Source organism: Oncorhynchus kisutch, linkage group LG15 (genome assembly GCF_002021735.2).
Source record: "Oncorhynchus kisutch isolate 150728-3 linkage group LG15, Okis_V2, whole genome shotgun sequence".
Lineage (NCBI taxonomy): Eukaryota > Metazoa > Chordata > Actinopteri > Salmoniformes > Salmonidae > Oncorhynchus > Oncorhynchus kisutch.
In genome coordinates this window covers 88,297,610-88,317,119 of record NC_034188.2, presented here as the reverse complement: position 1 = coordinate 88,317,119, position 19,510 = coordinate 88,297,610, and the positions used below count along the sequence as shown (strand labels likewise).

The 19,510-nt window shown below is 43.4% G+C and overlaps 1 protein-coding gene across 2 annotated transcripts in view; it reads right to left on the bottom strand.

Moving 5' to 3' along the window:
* The window catches only part of LOC109904933 (SR-related and CTD-associated factor 4-like), a 63,365-nt gene that overhangs the window by 21,981 nt on the left and 21,874 nt on the right, over positions 1-19,510 (bottom strand). The window contains exons 11-12 of one of the 2 annotated variants that reach the window (XM_020502030.2): positions 13,840-13,996; positions 13,305-13,408 (exon numbers count right to left, since the gene is read on the bottom strand). In XM_020502030.2, coding sequence (XP_020357619.2) covers positions 13,305-13,408; positions 13,840-13,996 — 261 coding nt within the window. Of the gene's footprint in view, positions 1-12,223; positions 13,409-13,839; positions 13,997-19,510 lie in introns of those variants that run through there. The other variant, XM_031791257.1, reaches the window with a different exon arrangement.

Here is a 19,510-nt window from a genome sequence, read left to right as displayed (position 1 = left end):
TAGTTGGCAATATCAGTTGTTTTGTGATGAATGAGCCATCATGAATGATGGTGCAGAGTTTGCCCTTGTGCCCAAAATTTCATTTAAGGTGCTCCAAATCTTTTTACTATCATTCTTTTTGTCATTTATCTTTGTTTCATAGTGTAGTTAATTATTTTTGATTCAGTTTAGTAACATGATTTCTCAATGTGCAATATGTTTGCCAATCGGTTGTGCAGCCAGACTAATTTGGCAATCCTTTTGCCTCATCCCTCTCACCCATACAGTTTAAATTCCTCATCAATCCCCTGGGATTTAACCGTTTACAGTCATTTTCTTAATAGGCGCATGCTTATTAGTAACTGGAATAAACCATTTCATAAAAGTGTCAAGCGCAGTGTCTGTTCGCTCCTCATTACACACCACGGCCCAACAAATATTCTTTACATCAAATCTTCTTGTATGACCTCTTATACACTATATTAGGCCCAGTCTTTGGAACTTTCCTAGATATGGCTACTATATTGTGATCACTACCTCCAATGAATCTGGATACTGTTTTCAAGCACATTTCTGCATCCTTAGTAAAGATGTGATCAATACATGTTGATGATTTCATTCCTGTGCAGTTTGTAACTACCCTGGTAGGTTGACTGATAACCTGAACCAGGTTGCAGGCATTTGTTACAGTTTGAAGCGTTCTCTCGAGTGGGCAGCCTGACAAATGCCAGTCAATAATTAAATCACCCAGAAAAAAATATACCTTCCTGTAGACATCACATACATTATATCAAGCATTTCACACATTATACAGATACTGACTGTTAGCACTTGGTGGTCTATAGCAGCTTCCCACCAGAATGGGCTTTAGGTGAGGCAGATGAACCTGTAGCCATATTACTTCAACAGTATTTCACACGAGATCCTCAATTTCTTTTACAGGAATGTGGTTCTGAATATAAAAACAGCAACACCACCATTGGCATTCCTATCTTTTCTGTAAATGTCATAACCTTGTATTGCTACGACTATCATCAACGGTATTAGGTAGTTGTTGGGAATTGTTAGAGATTACTGCACTGTTGGAACTAGAAGCACAAGCATTTTGCTACACTCGCAGTAACATCTGCTAACTATGTGTATGTGACCAATTAAATTTGATTTGACTGAGTGTCAGAGAGTTACTATCAAATTATTGATTTCACGAACCTTGCTTCTTAAGATACATATCGTGGGCTATTTTTAGCACTTTTCTGTGATGCTTGCTTGTTTTCATTGCTTTACTGTGAAGCGTAGACATGCTCATGCTATTTATGTTTGTGCAGGGTGAGCTGCACACAGTGGACTTCCTCCCCGGGCACACACGCCTCAGTGCTAACAGTATCAATCTGGTTCATAGGCACATGATTACTGCATACAACAGCTGTATGATCAGCAGAGGCATTCAGGACAGTTAGAGTGACATAAATTAGGCTACTTACATTGTGTCTTCCAACGCCCCTGGGATAATGTACATTTGCTGAAGCATTATGACAACTCTGTGACACAATGGTAGGGATTAACTGAGCTGGGCTTGGGTCATTGATAAGTCGTTGTTTCAACGCAGCCTTATAGTGCGGTGAAAGGATCCAGGAACCCAAATGATTTGGGTGGATCCCATCCTCCTTATAATACGAGCTTTGTTTCCAGAAGGTATCGAAATTGTCAACAAAAGTTACATCCACTGCATTGCAATAATCACGTAGCCAGTTGTGAAGAAAGAATTCTGCTCAAGTGATCAATGCCACGATTCAAAGAGGGCACAGAGCCAGATATGATGGGTATTTTATTAGTGTCTAGCAGAGAGTCAGTCAGCTCTTTAAAATCCAGTTTCCAACTGTTCAGAGCTGCCTGTGACAATGTCATTAAAACCCACATGGGACTACGATAAAATAAATGTTCATGTCCTGGCGTAGCAGTTCGGGTGCAGCTTAGTAATGTCATTTACTCAACCTCCGGGGGTATGACATTGTTTTTGTTGCCCCTGAAATCTGATTCAAGATCAGTTTTACATCTTTAGATAAGCTGATCCTAGATCTGTGACAATAAGCAACTTCCACCCAGCACTGCCCCCCCCCCCTCGTATTTTAGTAGATAAGCTTTCCTATAGCTACAACATACAAACTGAGGATTATGAGCCCAAATAAAATGTTATAAATTGGCAGAAAAATTCTGAATTGTAAAAGCTTAAACTCATGAATAGTTCACCATAAAATATAACACTCTCAGACTAGAATAACAATCATATCCTTATTGCTTATTTATCTGAGTAAAAAAAAAAAGTATGCTTAAAAATCGAGTAAAATGCAAATGCATATGCAAACTGTAGCGAGACTCATTCTGTACACGAAATCCAAAAAGGATCTCACCTAGTCAATGAACGTAGCAGCAATGTTTAGGTGCTCAATATAGTGTTCATATGCATTTGCAAATTAAGATGTACACTTCTGATAACATGAAACTGAATTCAATTCCCAACATAGCCACACAGCCATAGTGCCACTGTAGGGAGGTCGTGGGTAGAGGGAGGGGGGAGATCTATCCTTACCCAGGTCTCAGATTCCACCGGTAGAGGATCCTGTGGTGGAGCTCCACCGTGGGGCCCACAGGCTGTCTGCCTCCTTCGTTCCTGCTAGACCCACAACTCTAAATGCCAGTGTCACCCCCCTACAGGTGGTCAACAGTCTTATTGTTTCTACTTCCTGCCGATTAAATGTAACCGAACTGAGAATATAACATATGAGATCACGGTCAGGTAGATAACATCCTGTATGTTTCCTTACTGTTGAATAAATGTGTTTAGGAATCTTTCTCTTCAACTACGCAAAGTATGTAACCGTATCAATAGTTTGATAAAGGCCTGAAAATCCCAGGGCTAGTGTGAGAGAGCAATGCTCATTTTATACATTGTGATCAGCTGGGAGTCCTGGACATTAGAAAAACATTGTTTCAGCTCACCTCATGTCTTTTGGCCCACAGAGAGCTCCTCACGAGAGCCCTACACAAATAAACACCGGGATATTGTAAATTGAGCAATAAAATATATCTGATATCGCAGGAACAGCATTATGACAACAGCTGTTCTGCTCGGACACCAATTTCAGGTCATTTGTGGCAACTTGAATTGTGATAGATTAGAGTAACTGTGGCTCGTTCAGCAGTTGTTTCTGCGACTTGACGACCCCCCCCCCCCCCCAATATGTCATGAGAACAATCCCGTAAATTCCGACAGGGGAGGGAGCGTCACCTTTACCTGGCAGCCATTGGAGAGGTTCCTCAGTATTAGTCCCAGCGAGGAACGGATCTGCGATATCCATATTCCACGTCCAGAAACACTCACCTTCGTGAGACACAGTGTCACTTGGAGCCACAGAACGGGACTACAAAAAAAACATTTATTTTTTAAAGTAGTAGCCACCGCAGGTGTCTTTGTTGAAAGCTGTTAGGGGTGCTAAAAGTATCATCTTCCAGGTTCACCTCATTCACCTACCTGGGTGATAACCCTCAAGTTGTTTGGTTGACTGAAATAAAAGGCTGGCAGATAAGACCAGTTGAGGAGTGTGAGAGTCAGTTTCGGGGTGGAGTCAGTTTCAGGGTGGAGTCAGTTTCAGGGTGGAGTCAGTTTCAGGGTGGAGTCAGTTTCAGGGTGGAGTCAGTTTCAGGGTTAGACTATGGCCCTGATACTGAACTAGGTGGTATGAAGTATTTGAGTCGTAGTGAGCAGCAAACCTTAGTTGCACCACAATATGTGGCTTTCACAACTGTTCTAAGTTACAGATTGCAATAGAGGATGTTTAACGCATATTTTTACCTAATATATATATATATATATTCTGTTGATAAAATATTCCAGAATTTTTTTTTAAACAGCAAAGATGACATTTAGACGGGATTATCGTCTCTTCCTTCTCGTGAGCATGTATTCATTAATCCCTAATTATTATTATTATTATTATTATTTTTTTATCTCAAGCCTGCTTCTGAAGACAAATCATAAACTCGTGTTGTGTTTGATTGCTCCACATGCCACAGCGTTCAGGTTCATGTTTGTTTGTGTGCAAGAACTAGGATCACAGTTACAAGCACAATTGTCCGTAGTAGTACAACTCTGATCTGCCTTGTACCAAGAAACAGCCTCCCTGTACAATGTATACACACACACACACACACACACACACACACACACACACACACACACAGCAACTAACAGGTCAAACTTGATGTGAAGCCATCTGCTAAAAGCCTTTGAATAATAAATAATTAGATTATTTTTGTGTTGTGAGCATTACAATCAGAAAGACCCCTTCCCCATTTTGTTACAGTACAGCCTTATTCTAAAATGGATTAAATACTTGTTTTTACTGATCAATCTACACAGAATACTCCATAATGACAAAGGAAACAGTTAATTTTTTATAAAAAAAAACTGAAAATGGCACATTTACATAAGTTTGGAACCACCTAAATCTTTCTAGAGCTTTTGCCCGCCAGGCAAAACTGCAAAAATTTGGGGAGAAGGGCCTTGGTTAGGGAGGTGACCAATAACCCGATGGTCACTCTTAACAGAGCTCCCCTGTGGAGATGGGTGAACCTTCCAGAAGGACAACCATCTCTGCAGCACTCCACCAATCAGGCCTTTATTGTAGAGTGGCCAGATGGAAGCCACTCCTCAGTAAAAAGTCACATGACAGCCTGCTTGGATTTTGACAAAAGGCATCTAAAGGTTTCTGATACAATGAGAAACAAGATTATCTGGTCTGAGGAAACCAAGATTGAACTCTTTGGCCTGAATGCCAAGCATCACATCTGGAGGAAACCTGACACCATCCCTATGGTGAAGCATGGTGGAGGCAGCAACATGCTGTGGGGATGTTTTTCAGCGGCAGGGACTGGGAGACTAGTCAGGTTAAAGGCAAGATAAATGGAACAAAGTGCAGAGATCCTTGATGAAAACTTGCTCCACAGCACTCAAGACCTCAGACCATGGTGAAGGTTCACCTTCCAACAGGACATCGACCCTAAGCACACAGCCAAGACCATGCAGGAGTGGCTTCTGGACAAGTCTCTGAATGTCCTTGAGTGGCCCAGCCAGAGTCCGGACATAAACATCTCTGGAGAGACCTGAAAATAGCTGTGCAGCAACACTCCCAATCCAACCTGACAGAGCTTGAGAGGATCTGCAGAGAAGAATGGAAGAAACTCCCCAAATACAGGTGTGCCAAGCTTGTAGCATCATACCCAAGAAGGCTTGAGGCTGTAGTCACTGCCAAAGGTGCTTCAACAAAGTACTGAGTAAAGGGTCTGAATACTTACACACATGTTATTTTTAATACACTTGCAAAAATGTCTAAAAACCTGTATTTGCTTTGTCATAATGTGGTATTGTGTGTGTATATATATATATAAATAAATAAATATAGATTTCAATCACTACATTGGGGAAAATAAGTAGTGTACACTGGTGTAAAATTCCAAATGCACTTTGTTGTGCTGATCTGTGTACATGACGAACACACTTTTATTTGGCCACTATGTGAAGCCCCCATCGCCACAACAATTGAAGTGTAATTTAATTTAGAAAAAAAAAGGGGGGGGGGGGGGGGAGCATGTAGAACAAGGCTGTAACATTACAAAATGTGGAAAAAGTCTAGGTCTGAATACTTTCCGAATGCTCTGTATTAAAGGAGTGTGCAACAGGTGGTACCTTCCAATCATCTCAAAGAGAAACATAAATATATTATTTTTTTTAGGTTTTTGGGGTTAAGTGAGAGTCAAATGTTAAGCTGGTTCAATGATCTTCACGATAGCATAGATCATTCTGCCTCCGTCACACTAGTAAGTATATTCACACGGGGGGTGGGGGGGGGGGGGGACATCATGCCCATCTGCCCCATCACAGAATGGTGTAATGGTCACAGTCATGAGGTGAGGGTCCTTTGAGTCTCAGAATTACATTCCATTCAAATTAATGTCAATCGAATTAGAATGTCAAAAGTATTTGGCTTGTAAACAACAACAACAAAAAGACATAAGGACTTTGAACAGCAGTTAATATTGATATGGTGAAAAACCAATCATTGAGGGAGCCAAACACCAGGTGGTACTAGCAACAAAATGTTAGGGGGAAAAAAAATCCATATTCCAAACTCATAAAAGATTTTATTTTTATGCTAAACTGTTTTCATCTGTATCAATGGAGGAAACTAAAGCGCTACTAGAAGGGAAAGATAAATGGAGGAAACTAAAGCCCTACTAGAAGGGAAAGATAAATGGAGGAAACTAAAGCCCTACTAGAAGGGAAAGATAAATGGAGGAAACTAAAGCGCTACTAGAAGGGAAAGATAAATGGAGGAAACTAAAGCCCTACTAGAAGGGAAAGATAAATGGAGGAAACTAAAGCCCTACTAGAAGGGAAAGATAAATGGAGGAAACTAAAGCCCTACTAGAAGGGAAAGATAAATGGAGGAAACTAAAGCCCTACTAGAAGGGAAAGATAAATGGAGGAAACTAAAGCCCTACTAGAAGGGAAAGATAAATGGAGGAAACTAAAGCGCTACTAGAAGGGAAAGATAAATGGAGGAAACTAAAGCGCTACTAGAAGGGAAAGATAAATGGAGGAAACTAAAGCGCTACTAGAAGGGAAAGATAAATGGAGGAAACTAAAGCGCTACTAGAAGGGAAAGATAAATGGAGGAAACTAAAGCCCTACTAGAAGGGAAAGATAAATGGAGGAAACTAAAGCCCTACTAGAAGGGAAAGATAAATGGAGGAAACTAAAGCCCTACTAGAAGGGAAAGATAAATGGAGGAAACTAAAGCGCTACTAGAAGGGAAAGATAAATGGAGGAAACTAAAGCGCTACTAGAAGGGAAAGATAAATGGAGGAAACTAAAGCGCTACTAGAAGGGAAAGATAAATGGAGGAAACTAAAGCCCTACTAGAAGGGAAAGATAAATGGAGGAAACTAAAGCCCTACTAGAAGGGAAAGATAAATGGAGGAAACTAAAGCGCTACTAGAAGGGAAAGATAAATGGAGGAAACTAAAGCGCTACTAGAAGGGAAAGATAAATGGAGGAAACTAAAGCGCTACTAGAAGGGAAAGATAAATGGAGGAAACTAAAGCGCTACTAGAAGGGAAAGATAAATGGAGGAAACTAAAGCGCTACTAGAAGGGAAAGATAAATGGAGGAAACTAAAGCGCTACTAGAAGGGAAAGATAAATGGAGGAAACTAAAGCCCTACTAGAAGGGAAAGATAAATGGAGGAAACTAAAGCGCTACTAGATAAATGATAAAAGATAAATGGAGGAAACTAAATTTGGAACCATTAAGAAAAGTCCCTAACTGGAAAAATCTGTTAACATCACAGTGCAATAGTCATAACAAGACATGATTATCCTTCCGTGTAACAGCCCAACTAGACGTTAGGCTATAAAAAGGCCTGGGGGGGGGGAGGGGGTTGTCATTTAAATACAACCAGGAGAGGAAGAGGTGAAAGTTTAGGCTACTTTGGTGAATTTGTGAGGCATGTAAGACAGTGCAACAGTGCAGATGACCACTACATACAGTGACAGCTCTTTGGTCTTGGCCATAGTGAAGTTTGGAGTGTGACTGTTTGAGGTTGTGGACAGGTGTCTTTTATACTGATAACAAGTTCAAACAGGTGCCATTAATACAGGTAACGAGTGGAGGACAGAGGAGCCTCCTAAAGAAGAAGTTACAGGTCTGTGAGAGCCAGAAATCTTGCTTGTTTGTAGGTGACCAAATACTTATTTTCCACCATAATTTGCAAATAAATTCATTAAAAATCCTACAATGTTTTTCTTCTCATTTTGTCTGTCATAGTTGAAGTGTACCTATGATGAAAATTACAGGCCTCTCATCTTTTTAAGTGGGAGAACTTGCACAATTGGTGGCTGACTAAATACTTTTATCCCTCACTATGTTCACGGTTCTTTCAGCCTGACCCCTCCCTCTCTCTTCCTCACGCTGTCTGCTCTTTCTCTTTGCTAACGATGCCAGTGTGTGTTCAGTCTTTGGTCTGTTGCGTTTTGAATTTCATCTTGGCCTATTCATTAATGATAGACTCTGCTTTACTGAAGTTGCAAGCCAAGAAACAGAGAGAGAGCATTCCTTTGCGACATACAGCTTTTGATTGCCGATAGATAGACCTAGTGCACAGTTCTGACTGTCTGCCTGTTGGCTGACCAGCTGGTTGGCTGACCACTGTCTGGTGGCTGGCCTGCCTATACTGATAGATAGGCCTAGTGCACAGTTCTGACTGTCTGCCTGTTAGCTGACCAGCTTATACTGATAGATAGACCTAGTGCACAGTTCTGACTGTCTGCCTGTTGGCTGACCAGCTGACCACTGTCTGGTGGCTGGCCTGCCTATACTGATAGATAGGCCTAGTGCACAGTTCTGACTGTCTGCCTGTTAGCTGACCAGCTTATACTGATAGATAGACCTAGTGCACGGTTCTGACTGTCTGGTGGCTGGCCTGCCTATACTGATAGATAGACCTAGTGCACAGTTCTGACTGCCTAGTGGCAGACCAACATACTGATAGACAGGCCTAGTGAACAGTAAAGGTCGACCGATTAATAGGAATGGGGCGGCAGGGTAGCCTAGTGGTTAGAGCGTTGGACTAGTAACCGGAAGGTTGCAAGTTCAAACCTCCGAGCTGACATGGTACAAATCTGTCGTTCTGCCCCTGAACAGGCAGTTAACCCACTGTTCCTAGGCAGTCATTGAAAATAAGAATTTGTTCTTAACTGACTTGCCTGGTTAAATAAAGGTCAAATAAAATAATTGGGGCCGATTTCAAGTTTTCATAACAATTGGTCTTTTTGGATGCCGATTTTGCAGATGTTTTTTAAATTTTAGTTAATTTTTTTTACTCCTTTATTTAACCAGGCAAGTCCGTTAAGAACATATTCTTATTTTCAATGACGGCCTAGGAACAGTGGATATAATCGATGCAACGCTGGGGGATGATTTAACAAAAGCGCATTTGTGAAAAAAAGCACAATCATTGCATGACTGTACCTAACCATAAACATCAATGCCTTTCTTAAAATCAATACACAGAAGTATATATTTTTTAAACCTGCATATTTAGCTAAAAGAAATCCATGTTAGCAGGCAATATTAACCAGGTGGAATTGTGTCACTTCTCTTGCGTTCATTGCACGCAGAGTCAGGGTATATGCAACAGTTTGGGCCACCTGGCTCATTGCCAACTAATTTGCCAGAATTTTACATAATTATGTCATAACATTGAAGGTTGTGCAATGTAACAAGAATATTTAGACTGATGGATGCCACCCGTTAGATAAAATACCGAACGGTTCCGTATTTCACTGAAATAAACGTTTTGTTTTCGAAATGATCGTTTACGGATTCGACCATATTAATGACCAAAGGCTCGTATTTCTGTGTGTTATGTTATAATTAAGTCTATGATTTGATAGAGCAGTCTGACTGAGCGATGGTAGACACCAGCAGGCTCGTAAGCATTCATTCAAACAGCACTTTGTGCGTTTTGCCAGCAGCTCTTCGTAAGCACAGCTCTGTTTATGACTTCAAGCCTATCACCCTAATGGCTGGTGTAAGTAACCGATGTGAAATGGCTAGCTAGTTAGCTGGGTGTGCGCTAATAGCATTTCAAACGTCACTCGCTCTGAGACTTGGAGTAGTTGTTCCCCATGCTCTGCAAGGGCCGCGGCTTTTGTGGAGTGATGGGTAACGCTGCTTCGAGTGTGGCTGTTGTCGATGTATTCCTGGTTCGAGCCCAGGTAGGGGAGAGGAGAGGGACAGAAGCTATACTGTTACACTGGCAATACTAAAGTGCCTATAAGAACATCCAATAGTCAAAGGTCAATGAAATACAAATGGTATAGAGATAAATAGTCCTATAATTCCTATAATAACTACAACCTAAAACTTCTTACCTGGGAATATTGAAGACTCATGTTAAAAGGAACCACCAACTTTCATATGTTCTCATGTTCTGAGCAAGGAACTTAAACGTTAGCTTTCTTACATGGCACATATTACACTTTTACTTTCTTCAACACTTTGTTTTTGCATTATTTCAACCAAATTGAACATGTTTCATTATTTATTTGAGGCTAAATAGATTTTAATTGATGTATTATATTAAGTTAAAATAAGTGTTCATTCAGTATTGTTGTAATTGTCATTACAATATATATATATATATATATAAAATAATAAAAACAAAAAATGTAATCGGCCGATTAATCAGTATCCGCTTTTTTTGGTCCTCCAATAATCGGTATCGGCGTGGAAAAATCATAATCGGTCGACCTCTAGTGCACAGTTCTGACTGTCTGGTGGTTGACCAACATACTGATAGATAGGCCTAGTGCACAGTTCTGACTGTCTGGTGGTTGACCAACATACTGATAGATAGGCCTAGTGCACAGTTCTGACTGTCTGGTGGTTGACCAACATACTGATAGATAGGCCTAGTGCACAGTTCTGACTGTCTGGTGGCTGACCAACACACTGATAGATAGGCCTAGTGCACAGTTCTGACTGTCTGGTGGCTGACCAACACACTGATAGATAGGCCTAGTGCACAGTTCTGAATGTCTGGTGGCTGACCAACACACTGATAGATAGGCCTAGTGCACGGTTCTGACTGTCTGCCTGGTGGCCGAACTGCCTATACTGTGCCAGTCCCCTCTCGCTCAGTCCTTCGCTAGCTCGCTATGAAAGACGTGAGTTTGTGTTCTGCGAAGTATAGCAACTAGTCTCGCCGCTCCAGAAATACTATTCTTAGCAGAATCAAATCTTGACACTCAGAATTGGGAATCGGAGCCGGGAGTCGACATGCAAGGAGTCGAGAAATCAATAAATTTTTTGTTGACGATGCTCCACCACTACGTCGTCGTAGTTAACAGTTGGGAAAAACGTCAGAGGAAAGCAAGCGACAGCTGGGAAGTCCTGTATGGCAATACTATGAGAGGTTAAATGAGAAGGAAATGGAGGTAAAGTAATGGTAGAACAGGTGCAATACTATGAGAGGTTAAATGAGAAGGAAATGGAGGTAGAGTAATGGTAGAACAGGTGCAATACTATGAGAGGTTAAATGAGAAGGAAATGGAGGTAGAGTAATGGTAGAACAGGTGCAATACTATGAGAGGTTAAATGAGAAGGAAATGGAGGTAGAGTAATGGTAGAACAGGTGCAATACTATGAGAGGTTAAATGAGAAGGAAATGGAGGTAGAGTAATGGTAGAACAGGTGCAATACTATGAGAGGTTAAATGAGGAGGAAATGGAGGTAGAGTAATGGTAGAACAGGTGCAATACTATGAGAGGTTAAATGAGGAGGAAATGGAGGTAGAGTAATGGTAGAACAGGTGCAATACTATGAGAGGTTAAATGAGGAGGAAATGGAGGTAGAGTAATGGTAGAACAGGTGCAATACTATGAGAGGTTAAATGAGGAGGAAATGGAGGTAGAGTAATGGTAGAACAGGTGCAATACTATGAGAGGTTAAATGAGAAGGAAATGGAGGTAGAGTAATGGTAGAACAGGTGCAATACTATGAGATGTTAAATGAGGAGGAAATGGAGGTAGAGTAATGGTAGAACAGGTGCAATACTATGAGAGGTTAAATGAGGAGGAAATGGAGGTAGAGTAATGGTAGAACAGGTGCAATACTATGAGAGGTTAAATGAGGAGGAAATGGAGGTAGAGTAATGGTAGAACAGGTGCAATACTATGAGAGGTTAAATGAGGAGGAAATGGAGGTAGAGTAATGGTAGAACAGGTGCAATACTATGAGAGGTTAAATGAGGAGGAAATGGAGGTAGAGTAATGGTAGAACAGGTGCAATACTATGAGAGGTTAAATGAGGAGGAAATCCAAACTTTTGCAAGGTGGAACTGAGGTACAGTAATGGCAGTACAGGCGCAGTAGTTAGCCATCTGAAAGGGGGGGGGGGGGCGTACTGTAAGACTCAAACCATTGCTGGCAGCAGCGCAGCTGCATTGAGAATTCACATGAAATGTTGTGAATTTTGTTGTTAAACCGCCCCCCCCCCAAAAAAAAAAAACTTTTAAACACGATAATTTTTTTTCCATTTGTCACATCCTAGATCCTACCTAATATAAGGAAGACACTTTTCTTTCTTCTTGGATTAGACAAGTGAAAAGACAAGTGTTCACGAATCAAGTTGCCTTTCCTTTTATTGGGGAGTAATTGTGTGATGTAGGCAGAAACTGGATCATTGCATTCAGACTGGTTGACTTACTACTGGAGGAAAGCTATACAACAGCCTTTCAATATGGACCGCAGGTTGTTTTTTCTTATATACAGGTGATGTACTGAGGTGAGTGAATACCTGTGAAATACTCATCACCCATGCCATGACACTAGTAAATCTGATTTTATTCATCCACTTTCTCACAGTATTGCATTTGTGTTGAGGAAAAGAGTATTCATTTCTATACCAACACTTATAAAAACCTGCAATTTTAATAAAAACATACAGAAAACTGACAACTAAGGAACAAAATCTCAGGATAAACTTTGTTTCCCAAGAAAAGAGATGGTGAGATACTATGGTGAGGCAGAACACCCAGACTAGTGTGTTTCATTGGGTCCCTGCTGTCTGTGGTGTGTTTCATTGGGTCCCTGCTGTCTGTGGTGTGTTTCATTGGGTCCCTGCTGTCTGTGGTGTGTTTCATTGGGTCCCTGCAGTCTGTGGTGTGTTTCATTGGGTCCCTGCTGTCTGTGGTGTGTTTCATTGGGTCCCTGCTGTCTGTGGTGTGTTTCATTGGGTCCCTGCTGTCTGTGGTGTGTTTCATTGGGTCCCTGCTGTCTGTGGTGTGTTTCATTGGGTCCCTGCTGTCTGTGGTGTGTTTCATTGGGTCCCTGCGGTCTGTGGTGTGATTCATTGGGTCCCTGCGGTCTGTGCTGTGTTTCATTGGGACCCTGCTGTCTGTGGTGTGATTCATTGGGTCCCTGCTGTCTATGGTGTGATTCATTGGGTCCCTGCTGTCTGTGGTGTGACTCATTGGGTCCCTGCTGTCTGTGGTGTGTTTCATTGGGTCCCTGCGGTCTGTGGTGTGATTCATTGGGTCCCTGCGGTCTGTGCTGTGTTTCATTGGGACCCTGCTGTCTGTGCTGTGATTCATTGGGTCCCTGCTGTCTGTGGTGTGACTCATTGGGTCCCTGCTGTCTGTGGTGTGACTCATTGGGTCCCTGCTGTCTGTGCTGTGTTTCATTGGGTCCCCTGTAGCGGGTGTTACCTGTACATGGGCGGTGGCAGCTCCCTCGGTTTCCATGGCATCCACTCCTCCTCCGTTGTTCAGTCCTCCTGGTTTAGTCAGCTCCTTCACGTCATCTCCCCACTCTGTCAATCAGGAATAATTATACACTTAAAACAGAATAGCTACATGAGCAATGTAGAGATAGATATAACCTAACTCTGTGTCCAATACTTCTGACTTCGACAGGAATTTCTTCAGACCACTTGACCCAACTAGGAAATGTTTTAGGCCAGGTTTTTACTAGTCAAGTGGCAAGTTCAGGAAAAACTCCAGGCCACAATAATTCCACATCTAGACAGACGGTGAATCTCAACAGGGTTCCTTGATTCCCTCAAACCCTGTTTACTCACATCCTTCTTCAAAGTGCATTGGAGGAGGTCGTCTGAGGAGAGGAACCAGAAATCTTCTTCTCCAATGCATTTTGAGAAGGAGGCGAGGAGGTGAGGAATCAAGCAAGACAATTGAGATTCACCCAAAGCAGACGGTGTAGAGGTTGCGTGAGACAGATGTTTACCTGGACAGAGTGTGTCTGCGTCCAGCATGCCTCCCTCCCTGGACCCCTCCAACTCCTCTATCTTCACCTTGCTCCAGGGGATGTAGGTGACGCCTCGCTCCACGTCCCAGAACTTCTTATGGGTCGCCTTTATACCCTTGTTCAAGGCCCATGCAATCTACACAAAAATACAAAATGCTTCAGTTATTAAGTAAAAGAACAAAGTGTTTTAAATAAACTGTGTGCTGCCTGGTATACCGAAAACGCAGTACCTTTCCAATACTACAACATGACAATACAAAAGTATTTCTGTTACTTTCAGGGCTTTCTGTGTCTCGCAGATTGAGACGATCCAGTCGGTCTCAAAATGTGTCTGAATCTTCTCTAGGGGGCGGTAGTAAGCTAGCCAGGCTACTTGTCTTCTCTAGGGGGCAGTAGTGAGCTAGCCAAGCTACTTGTCTTCTCTAGGGGGGGCAGCAGTAAGCTAGCCAGGCTACTTGTCTTCTCTAGGGGGGGCAGCAGTAAGCTAGCCAGGCTACTTGTCTTCTCTAGGGGGCAGTAGTAAGCTAGCCAGGCTACTTGTCTTCTCTAGGGGGCAGTAGTAAGCTAGCCAGGCTACTTGTCTTCTCTAGGGGGCAGTAGTAAGCTAGCCAGGCTACTTGTCTTCTCTAGGGGGCAGTAGTAAGCTAGCCAGGCTACTTGTCTTCTCTAGGGGGCAGTAGTAAGCTAGCCAGGCTACTTGTCTTCTCTAGGGGGGCAGTTGTAAGCTAGCCAGGCTACTTGTCTTCTCTAGGGGGGCAGTTGTAAGCTAGCCAGGCTACTTGTCTTCTCTAGGGGGCAGTTGTAAGCTAGCCAGGCTACGTGTGCATATAGATTACACAGCGCGAGCCACATTTGAGAAGGAAAACGTCATAACTCCACACCCGCAGCTTGTTGACAGCTGGCTCCAGAAGCAAAGTATGGGCATACTGTCCTTACAGAGTAGATGAGGGTCAGCCTACCGAAACTACTAAGCAAAAGGTGTAAAAGTAGCGCATGGGAGGTTTTAGTTCACCCCCAATAAATTGAATAATTTGAGTGACAATAACATGAACATATATTCAGCATGATAATATGATTACAACCCAAAAGTAAATGTGAAATGTACTCAATTTAATATATGACACTACTTCCCGTTTCACTGGGCTTGCTAACGGTAGCCAGCCAGCCGTCTGGGCGGAGCATTGCATCATGGGAGGTGACATGTACTCTGGGAATCGCAGTATGTTGTGTAAAATCCATTGTATTTCTATAGTGTGTAGACTATGAATCATGTATCTAATGAATGTCATCTGACCCAATATTTTGTCCAAAGTTTAGCAAATGAACACAGACACACTACATGGCCAAAAGTATGTGGACACCCCTTCAAATGAGTGGATTCTACTTTTTCAGCCACACCCGTTGCTGACAGGTGTATAAAATCGAGCACACAGCCATGCAATCTCCATTGACATTGGCCCGTACTGAAGGGCCCAGTGAGTTTCAACGTGGCACTGTCATAGGATGCCACCTTTCCAACAAGTCAGTTAGTAAAATTTCTGCCCTGCTAGAGCTACCCCGGTTGACTGTAAGTGCTGTTATTGGGAAGTGGAAATGTCTAGGAGCAACAACGGCTAAGCTGCAAAGTGGCAGGCCACACAAGCTCATAGAACAGGACCACAGAGTGCAGAGGCATGGAAAAATTGTCTGTCACCGGTTGCAACACTCACTAGAGTTCCAAACTGCATCTGAAAGCAACGTCAGCACAACAACTATTAGGCCAGTTTCCATGGCCGAGCAGCTGCAAACAAGCCTAACATCACCATGCGCAATGCCAAGCATCGGCTGGAGTGGTGTAAAGCTTGCCACCATTGGACTCTGGAGCAGTGGAAACGCGTTCTCCATCTGGCAGTCCGACAGGCAAATCTGGGTTTGGCGGATGCCAAGAGAACGCTACCTGCCCCAATGCATAGTGCCAACCGTAAAGTTTGGTGGAGGAGGAATAATGGTCTGGGGCTGTTTTTCATGGTTCGGGCCCCTTAGATCCAGTGAAGGCAAATCTTAGAGCTACAGCATACAATGACATTCTAAATTATTCTGTGCTTCCATCTTTGTAGCAACAGTTTTTGCCCTTTCCTGCTTCAGCATGACAATGCCCCCGTGCACAAAGCGAGGTCATACAGACAGAAGCGCTTTGTCGAGATCGGGGTGAAAGAACTTGACTGGCCTGTGCAGAGCCCTGACCTCAACCAAATCAAACACCTTTGGGGTGAATTGGAACGCCCGACATCACTAATGCTCTTGTGGCTGAATGGAAGCAAGTCCCCGGTGCAATCATCCAACATCTAGTGGAAAGCCTTCCCAGAAGAGTGGAGGCTGTTATAGCAGCAATGTTCCAACATCTAGTGGAAAGCCTTCCCAGAAGAGTGGAGGCTGTTATAGCAGCAATGTTCCAACATCTAGTGGAAAGCCTTCCCAGAAGAGTGGAGGCTGTTATAGCAGCAGGGGGGGGGGGGGGGGGGACTCCATATTAATGCCCATGACATTGTAATAAGATGCTCAATGAGCAGGTGTCCACATACTTTTGACAACGTCGTGCTCTTCACGTCGTGATTCTCCACCCCTCATCACTGTCAAACGCTCCCTAAAACACTTCTGTGAGCAGGCCTTTCTAATCGACCTGGCCCGGGTATCCTGGAAGGACATTGACCTCATCCCGTCAGTTGAGGATGCCTGGTCATTCTTTAAAAGTAACTTCCTCACCATTTTAGATAAGCATGCTCCGTTCAAAAAATGCAGAACTAAGAACAGATACAGCCCTTGGTTCACCCCAGACCTGACTGCCCTCGACCAGCACAAAAACATCCTGTGGCGGACTGCAATAGCATCGAATAGTCCCCGTGATATGCAACTGTTCAGGGAAGTCCGGAACCAATACACGCAGTCAGTCAGGAAAGCTAAGGCCAGCTTCTTCAGGCAGAAGTTTGCATCCTGTAGCTCCAACTCCAAAAAGTTCTGGGACACTGTGAAGTCCATGGAGAACAAGAGCACCTCCTCCCAGCTGCCCACTGCACTGAGGCTAGGTAACACGGCCACCACTGATAAATCCATGATTATCGAAAACTTCAATAAGCATTTCTCAACGGCTGGCCATGCCTTCCGCCTGGCTACTTCAACCTCGGCCAACAGCTCCGCCCCCCCCGCAGCTCCTCGCCCAAGCCTCTCCAGGTTCTCCTTTACCAAAATCCAGATAGCAGATGTTCTGAAAGAGCTGCAAAACCTGGACCCGTACAAATCAGCTGGGCTTGACAATCTGGACCCTCTATTTCTGAAACTATCTGCCACCATTGTCGCAACCCCTATTACCAGCCTGTTCAACCTCTCTTTCATCTCGTCTGAGATCCCCAAGGATTGGAAAGCTGCCGCAGTCATCCCCCTCTTCAAAGGGGGAGACACCCTGGACCCAAACTGTTACAGACCTATATCCATCCTGCCCTGCCTATCTAAGGTCTTCGAAAGCCAAGTCAACAAACAGGTCACTGACCATCTCGAATCCCACCGTACCTTCTCCGCTGTGCAATCTGGTTTCCGAGCCGGTCATGGGTGCACCTCAGCCACACTCGAGGTACTAAACGACATCATAACCGCCATCGATAAAAGACAGTACTGTGCAGCCGTCTTCATCGACCTTGCCAAGGCTTTCGACTCTGTCAATCACCATATTCTTATCGGCAGACTCAGTAGCCTCGGTTTTTCGGATGACTGCCTTGCCTGGTTCACCAATTACTTTGCAGACAGAGTTCAGTGTGTCAAATCGGAGGGCATGCTGTCCGGTCCTCTGGCAGTCTCTATGGGGGTGCCACAGGGTTCAATTCTCGGGCCGACTCTTTTCTCTGTGTATATCAATGATGTTGCTCTTGCTGCGGGCGATTCCCTGATCCACCTCTACGCAGACGACACCATTCTATATACTTTCGGCCCGTCTTTGGACACTGTGCTATCTAACCTCCAAACAAGCTTCAATGCCATACAACACTCCTTCCGTGGCCTCCAACTGCTCTTAAACGCTAGTAAAACCAAATGCATGCTTTTCAACCGGTCGCTGCCTGCACCCGCATGCCCGACTAGCATCACCACCCTGGATGGTTCCGACCTAGAATATGTGGACGTCTATAAGTACCTAGGTCTCTGGCTAGACTGCAAACTCTCCTTCCAGACTCATATCAAACATCTCCAATCGAAAATCAAATCAAGAGTCGGCTTTCTATTCCGCAACAAAGCCTCCTTCACTCAAGCCGCCAAGCTTACCCTAGTAAAACTGACTATCCTACCGATCCTCGACTTCGGCGATGTCATCTACAAAATGGCTTCCAACACTCTACTCAGCAAACTGGATGCAGTCTATCACAGTGCCATCCGTTTTGTCACTAAAGCACCTTATACCACCCACCACTGCGACTTGTATGCTCTAGTCGGCTGGCCCTCGCTACATATTCGTCGCCAGACCCACTGGCTCCAGGTCATCTACAAGTCTATGCTAGGTAAAGCTCCGCCTTATCTCAGCTCACTGGTCACGATGGCAACACCCATCCGTAGCACGCGCTCCAGCAGGTGTATCTCACTGATCATCCCTAAAGCCAACACCTCATTTGGCCGCCTTTCGTTCCAGTACTCTGCTGCCTGTGACTGGAACGAATTGCAAAAATCGCTGAAGTTGGAGACTTTTATCTCCCTCACCAACTTCAAACATCAGCTATCTGAGCAGCTAACCGATCGCTGCAGCTGTACATAGTCTCTTGGTAAATAGCCCACCCTTTTCACCTACCTCATCCCCATACTGTTTTTATTTATTTACTTTTCTGCTCTTCTGCACACCAATATCTCTACCTGTACATGACCATCTGATCTTTTATCACTCCAGTGTTAATCTGCAAAATTGTAATTATTTGCCTACCTCCTCATGCCTTTTGCACACATTGTATATAGACCCCCCCTTTGTTTTCTACTGTGTTATTGACTTGTTAATTGTTTACTCCATGTGTAACTCTTTGTTGTATGCTCACACTGCTATGCTTTATCTTGGCCAGGTCGCAGTTGCAAATGAGAACTTGTTCTCAACTAGCCTACCTGGTTAAATAAAGGTGAAATAAAATAAAAAAATTAATTCTTCTGTAATTTAATAGGGCCTTTAATTTTTGAAAGAATTCGTTGTTTTAGTCGTACTATCAATTAGCAACATATTGTTCCATGTAAAGCCCATTGTTATTCAGTGACTTTAGATCAGGTTTGATTTGTTTTGTTGCTGTGGTATCGTTTTGCGCATCGTGATACTAAACCTGGTATCAAAGTCAAAATTATGGGATTTATGCAAACACTAGTCGTCTCTATAACCGTGTTCAAAACCTGCGCAATCTCCATAAACACAATATATATTTAGGTTAGACACTAAACAAACCAGGCTCTATAGAGACCAATCTACATTAAAAAAATATATTTTACCTTTATTTAACTAGGCAAGTCAGTTAAGAACAAATTCTTATTTTCAATGACGGCCTCGGAACAGTGGGGTTAACTGCCTGTTCAGGGGCAGAACGACAGATTTGTACCTTGTCGGCTCGGGGGTTTGAACTTGCAACCTTCCGGTTACTAGTCCAACGCTCTAACCACTAGG